Here is a 6,969-nt window from a genome sequence, read left to right on the forward strand (position 1 = left end):
CCTCCTTTTCCTCCCTTCCTAGCAGGCAGATAAAACTTCCCCCCACACAGGAGCAGAGTCCCCATGAACAGGATGTCCCCCAAAATGAACAGTTATTCCAAAATTGCTCTTGCTTGAATATCAGGAGCTCTGAGGTCAAGTCCCGCTCTGTCACTAACTTGCAGTGGAGTCTGGATAGTTTCCTTCTCAAGACCTCAGCCTCCCGGTGTCAAAGTAAGTGGACGGAATGGATGCTTTCTGAGGACCCCTCCCCACCCACACCCTAGGGCTCCTTCTGCCGTCTATTGGGCCCACATCCTTCCTCAACCCTCCCTGGCTTTCCCTTTCCAAGCCACAGCCTCAGACCTGCCTGCTGCTCCGGTGAGCTTTTCTCAGGCTGCCTGGGTCTCCCCAGGGAGACTCCAACCCAGCTCTGAGCATCCTCCAGCTGGCAGGACTGGGAGCCCCCCGACACCAGTGATACCCAACTCTCCTACTAAGAGTTAGTGGGGCCCATGGGAAAACCCCTCAGCTCTGTCAGAGCCAACTGCAGAGGTGGCCAGAGCCAGGGTTTAAAAATACATGTGTCCATGTACCCTGAGTGCCAACTGCCCACACAGCCTGCAGGCTATGCTGCCCACTTCACAGATGCCATCGTGGCCACTGTGGGTGGCACAAAGGGAACACGGTGGGGGGTGGTGAGTCCAGAGAGGCCTGGGGGTGGCTAGTGAGGGGGACGGACATTCCTCAGAGCCTAAACCACAGAACAGGGCTGTTTACACCATCTGGCCATGCCTACTTCTTTGGTCTCTGGAGAGAACCAGGCCAGTTCTGTTCAGACTCAGAGAGTCACAGGCACTGGAGTCTAACAAGGCTGGAATCAAATCTTGGCTTGGCCACTTATTGGCTGTGTGAGTTTAGGCAGGTCATCTGCCCTCTCTGAGCCTCAGCCACTATCTCAGCCATTTTATCAAATGGGGATGATAAAAGGACCCACCTCATGGGGTCTTAGGAGAATTGGATGAAATGATTCCTGCAAAGGGGCTCCGCAGGGGGCCTAGACTGTGGGAATGCTCAGTCAGTGGTGGTGGTCTTTGCTGTGACTGTTGTTATGACATGGTGTGGCTGGCTCTGCTAGAACCTGATCAAGGAACAAAAGAGAGGGTAAAGAGGGTCCTTGCTCCTCTCTCATCACCTCCAGACCTCCAAAGTCCAGGCACATCTAGCACCAGTGAAACTGACAAAGGAGTTCATTCTCCCTGGTAGGCAAACAGGCAGATCAGGGCCCAGAGGGGGGAACCTGCTAGAGGGAAAGGGCAACAGAATAAGAGTCAGAACCTAGAAATTGGGACCTCCCTCTCCAGAGTGAGAAAAACGTAACATCCCTGGAACTGGGAGGGCCCCTAGAGGTTACCCAGGCCACTCCCCTCCATTTTCCAGAAAGGGTAACTGAGGCCAGAGCCTCAGAGAGAGGGGAAGGGATTCATCCAAGTCATGCAAGAGGTGGGACCCAGACCAGGGTCCCTGCGCTCTTGGCCACCTTCCACACGGCTACCTCGCCCTGCTCACTCCTGCCCCCCTTCCCCAGCCGCAGTTTTCAGTACCCTGTCGGGGGCTGAGCAAAGCTGGAGCAGGAACCTGGCCCCACTCTGCCGGGGGGCTTCTGCTGAGGGCTGGGAGCTGCTCTGTTCCCCCAATCCCACCAGGGCCTGCTCTGTCCTTATGTAACCACTCCTGATTACATAACCTCCTGCTGCCTCCTTCTGGAGTGGGAGCTCCGGGAGCAGATTCCCGCGTAGGGAGACCATGAGCTGCCTCCACATGAAAACAGGGTCATTACCAGCACTCAGCTCCAGTACCAGCTAATGGCCTTCCCATCATGGCCTGGGGCCGGCCAGCCACTCATGCCAAGGCGGGGCACAGAGGGAGGTCACTATCTAGGGCTGGGGGAGGGAGGGCATTCTACAGCTCCAGCAGCCAGGGTAAGGACCAGCCCCGAGACTCCAAAGTCCCAGGCAAGTTTCCCAGCTTTAAAGAATTCCCTAGAGAGAGACCTGCAGGCCGGCAGGATGCATGGAGGACCAGGGGCTCAGGAATCTCAGGGTTGAGTGGCAGGTAGGTATCCTGTCACTAGCTAAGTAATCACAGAAACGTTAGTTCTTTTCTCTGGGTCTCAGTTTTCTTACCTAGAGAATGGGACTAACAGGACGGACCTCATTGGTTGCTATGAATATGAAATGAAATCCTGACTGGCAGGTGCCTGCCCCAAGTTAAGTGCTTAGTAGATAGTAGCCCCATTTGGCAGATGAAAAAACTGAGGTCCAGAGAGGGGATAAGACTTTAGGGGCACATTTCATCTATCAGCAGCAAAGCTCTACATAAAATGGCAAACCCACCATATGCTGGGTACATGCACTGCTCCCCCGAATGGCCCTAATGGATAGGTACTATTATTACCCCCATTTGTCAGTTGAAGAGCCCAGGCTTAAAGGGCTTAAGTGACTTCCTCAAGGTACACACTTAGGAAGTGGCAGAGGCAAGATTTGAATCCAAGCATCTGGCTTCTGAGTCATCCCCCCCCCCATAAAACAATTAGGAAGGACAGACAGAGAGATAAGGTAAATGAAGTCAGGAAAAGTGCCCCTACAGCTTATCACCAGCCTTTAGAAATAGTCACCGTCCATCTTCCCCGCCTCTGGCTGCTGTTGTGCTGTGTGACCTTGGCTGAGCCAGTTAACCTCTCTGGGTTCTCATCTCCCCATCTGAAACAGGAAGTCTGATCCCTGGGCTAACAATTACCAGGGTTATTATGAGGACGAATTAAGATAACCAGTTGGAAACTGCTTTTCAGCAGAGAAAGTATCCCACAGCTGCGATGGCTCATCACTTCCCTGGCCTCCAACTCCCTCCAACTCAGCAGGAATCTGCTAATGGACATCAGGGGCCTCTCAGCGCCTCTGGCTGTTCAAACAAACACCTCTCCCCTCCCCTGCTCCTGCTCTGGGCTGCCCTTTGGACACAGAGGCAAAGCTCCAGGCCTCCTCTCTAGTTGTGGGGTGAAAATGGCATTCATTTTAGCTGAGCCCCTACTATGTGTTTCGTGGGCACCTTCACATTTAATTCTTACAGTCCCCTCCATGAAGCTGGGCTTCATCTCCCCTGTTTTGCAGATGAGGAAACTAAAGCTCAGAGAGGTAGAATCACTAAGCTGGAGATGCACAGCTGTCAACTCAATGGAGTCAGTATTTAAACTAGGTCTCTATGCCCTTAACAGTCTTGAAAGGGGTCTTGTGCCCATTTTGCAGAGGAAGGAATAGTTGCTCAAGAAGTTCAAAAACTTGCCCAAAGGCCAGGAAGAGGAAGGGCCAGGCTGCTCCTCCCCTGCCCTTGGGGGTCTTGACCAGGATGCAGAGGTGACACAGCTGTGACATTCAGCCCTTTGGAGAAGCCAGACTTTTGGAAACCACAATTATTGATGAAAATGCTGAAGCCAGACAGGCCAATAAGTCTGCCCAAGCTTCAAGGGAAGGAGTGCCAAAGTCAGGACAGGGCGAAGTCGTGTTCCCTTTCCCACCTCAGTCTGCCAGGCCCTGGGTTGGCCAGGAGACCCCAGCTGCAGGAGGTTGTGCCTTAGGCAAAAATTCCCAAACCTGGCTGGTCACCGGAATCCTCTGAGAACTTGTTAAAAAACCCCAAATGCTGGGCTACACCCCCCACACCAGAGAGTCTGATGTAGAACTAGGGAGGGCCTGGAAACCTGTACTCTTTTTATCTACCACCACCACCTCCCACACCCCTACCCCAAGCTTCTGTGATTAGCCAAGTTCAAGATTCCCAATCTAGGACAATTTCCCCAGCACCAGATGGAGCCCAGTCTCCTGCCTGCCTTCAGAGTTCACTGCTAGGGTGGGAAGTGGTCTCCAGGCACCTGCAGGGGCTGGGGTAAGTCACAGATGGTGTCGAGGGGCCTCTGATGCAGAAAGCAGCTCTGTTAGAATTCTCTACTGTGAGTCAGGGTGACACTTCGAGATTTCCCCACCTTCTTACTTGACTAATTCTTCATTTAGCAAATATTTATCAGCACATACAAGGTGTCAGGCACTGCCTTAGGTGCTTGGGGTGCAGCAGTGAATAAGACGATGGCCTTGCTCTTGTGTGTTGCTTCTGTGCTGATGCAGAAGCTAGTCATAAAACAGCCAGGACTAGCACAGCCCTCTGCAGCCCCAACAGCTTTCCCATGGGCAATCCCTTTAAATCTGACGCTCATCGTGCACTGGGAGCTGAGCCCCCATTTCACAGACGAGTCACTGAGGCTCAGAAAGCTATTTCCACAACCTGTCTCCACCGACCAACCCTGTGTGTCTGCTGCTGATTAGAACTTTCCCTGTTGCCACGGCAACCCCCCTGGGGAGGCCTGCCCTACTTTGCCTCCCTGGCATAGGGCCGGCAGCCTCGCCCCACCCCCCTGAGGCAAAGAGATGGGATTTATCCCACTCACTGCAAGAACAGGTCCCACTGGAAAAAGAACTGGGCTCCTTCATTCAGATATTCAATCAACGTTTAGCAGTGCCAACAATGTGCCAGGCACTGAGCCAGTCCTCCGGACAGAAGGAGAAATAAGTCACGGCCTCTGTCCTCACAAAGCACACCGACTCACAGAGGCAGCTGACAAATAAAAGCATGCAAGTAAGGGCTAGAACAACAACCGCGATGACAGTAGCTAAGTGCTAGGTGAGTCTTAAGTATTTCCATGTATTAACTTGTGTAATTCTCCCAGGAACTCTTGGGGGAGGTATCACTAATATCCCCATTTTACAGATGAAACTGAGACTCAGTGAGGTTAAGAAACTTGCCCAAGCTCACACAGCTGAGAAGCAGTAGAGCCAGAAACTGGACCTGGGAGATCCTCAGACACACTGTGGGTGCTTAGCGAAGGGGGGTCCCTCACTCCATCAGGGTGGCGCAGGATGGTTTCCTGGGGAAGGTATCTGTCTGTCCTCAAAAGTGATCCCAGTCAGAGGAGATAAGCGTAGAAAGAGAAGGGCGGAGGAGCCACAGCTCCCAGGGCTGCCTGACCATGCAGTGTTAGGGTGACTGGCCCGGGTCTCTGCTCCCTGCCTGGTGGAACTCACTTCGGCCTTGAGACACGGAACTTGAGAAAAGAAATTGCAACCCCAGGTAGCCAGTGCTGGGAAGGGGCATAGCAATCACAAGGTACAGGCTTCCCCTAAAAGCCTAAATGCTCCCAGAGATTCCCAAGAGGGCAGCTTGGGGACAAGAGGGGACACACACAACCACCTGCCCAACCCCACACCTGTGGACGAAATTGTCGTATATTTATACACCTGTGAGGAGGAAAGACCGAGGTTAGGGACTGGCTTGATCCTGGCAGCACCGCACAGAAAGACTTTCATTTCCAAGTTAGCGTGGCGGTTGTGAGTGGATTGTTGAGCCAGCTGCCTCTCCTCCTTCCTAGCTGTAAGAACTCAGGCAAGTCATGTAACTTCGCTGGGCCTCGGTTTCCACAACCTTGGAGATGGAGATAGTAAATTATACAGTCCTGCGCATCTCACAGTGCCATAGTAAGGGCTCCGGCAGTCAGTACCCCTGAAATTCACAGTGCTTGGCATCCAGGGTGTGTAACTGTCGGCCAGAATTGCTGTTGTAGCACGTGAACTCACACGGATCCACATGTTTACATAGCTAGTGTATGCAGGTGTACACGCCCGTGCCCACAGTGAGGGCACACCCACGACAAAGCCCCCATCTCTGTGCCAGCACATGTATAAATCTACCTCTTCGAGTTTTCTTGTGCAGACACTGACAGCCAAGGAGATAGCGGGCAGGTGACCCTAAGCACCAACGCTCGGGGGCACAGATGCTGGGCAGGTGGCTGCAGGGAGTAAGGCGCATGCGCGTCTACCCACGTGACCGTGTGCCTTCCTTGTGCACCTGCAACTGTATGGGGGGGGCGCATGCGTGGATATGTGGTTTGAGACTGACATATGTTGCGTTTTACCTCCAGGTGAGGAAGGATGTGGCTGCATTTTTCTCCTTGAACCACTGTGATGCAAAGAAATCTCAGCTCTAGAAAACAAAGATCAGCAGGAAAAAAAAAATTAAAAAGATACTTAAGGTTTGAACCTCTTACCACAGGCCCCCAGGGAGTGCTAACGCCACAGTTCGGGAAAGATAAACTTGATTAAAATTAGAATCAGGTCGGGTGGAGTCTTCAGATCTTCAGACGGCTGGTGCACCCGTCCTCGAACATCCTCCTGCTTCAATCATGGCTTGTGGTCTGGTCGCCAGCAACCTGAATCTCAAACCTGGGGAGTGCCTCAGAGTACGGGGCGAGGTGGCCCCCGACGCCAAGAGCTTTGTGCTGAACCTGGGCAAAGACAGCAACAACCTGTGCCTGCATTTCAACCCCCGCTTTGATGCCCACGGGGATGCCAATACTATCGTGTGCAACAGCAAGGACGGCGGGGCCTGGGGAGCTGAGCAGCGGGAGGCTGCCTTTCCCTTCCAGCCTGGAAGTGTCGCAGAGGTGTGCATCAGCTTTGACCAGGCAGACCTGACCGTCAAGCTGCCAGATGGTTACACATTCAAGTTCCCTAACCGCCTCAACCTGGAGGCCATCAACTACATGGCAGCTGATGGTGACTTCAAGATCAAGTGTGTGGCCTTTGATTGAAGTCAGCTGGCCTGTGACCCCCAATAAAGGCAGCTGCCTCTGCTCTTCCTGAAAAAAATAAAAATAAAAAAAAAATAAAATTAGAGTCAGGAGCCCACGGGGTGGGGGTGGGGGTGGGAGTCAAGCCAGCCAAGGGCTTTCCTGGTTTTCCAGAAAGAAGGCTGTCCCTGAGGTAGCCACGCCCCCTTGGAAAATACTAGAAAGCCTGTGTGGGCCTCAGCCTCTCGGAACCAATGGAGAAAATGAGTCTTCTTGGGAGAAAAACAAACCCTGCCTGTCCCAGGCTGCCTGGGGGC

The 6,969-nt window shown here is 53.1% G+C and overlaps 1 protein-coding gene across 1 annotated transcript; it reads left to right on the forward strand.

Moving 5' to 3' along the window:
* The first annotated feature begins 6,201 nt into the window (after positions 1 to 6,201).
* On the forward strand, positions 6,202 to 6,748 carry LOC128574993 (galectin-1). The gene has a single exon (XM_053576169.1). The coding sequence runs from the start codon at positions 6,266 to 6,268 to the stop codon at positions 6,671 to 6,673; it is 408 nt and encodes a 135-aa protein (XP_053432144.1). The 5' UTR covers positions 6,202 to 6,265; the 3' UTR covers positions 6,674 to 6,748.
* The last annotated feature ends 221 nt before the right edge of the window (positions 6,749 to 6,969 follow it).

The sequence above is a fragment of the Nycticebus coucang genome, chromosome 22, assembly GCF_027406575.1.
Source record: "Nycticebus coucang isolate mNycCou1 chromosome 22, mNycCou1.pri, whole genome shotgun sequence".
Taxonomy (NCBI): Eukaryota; Metazoa; Chordata; class Mammalia; order Primates; family Lorisidae; genus Nycticebus; species Nycticebus coucang.

What these genes read in the sequence shown, in the direction of transcription:
- LOC128574993 (XM_053576169.1), top strand. Translation starts at nt 6,266, where the DNA reads ATGGCTTGTGGTCTGGTCGCCAGCAACCTGAATCTCAAACCTGGGGAG.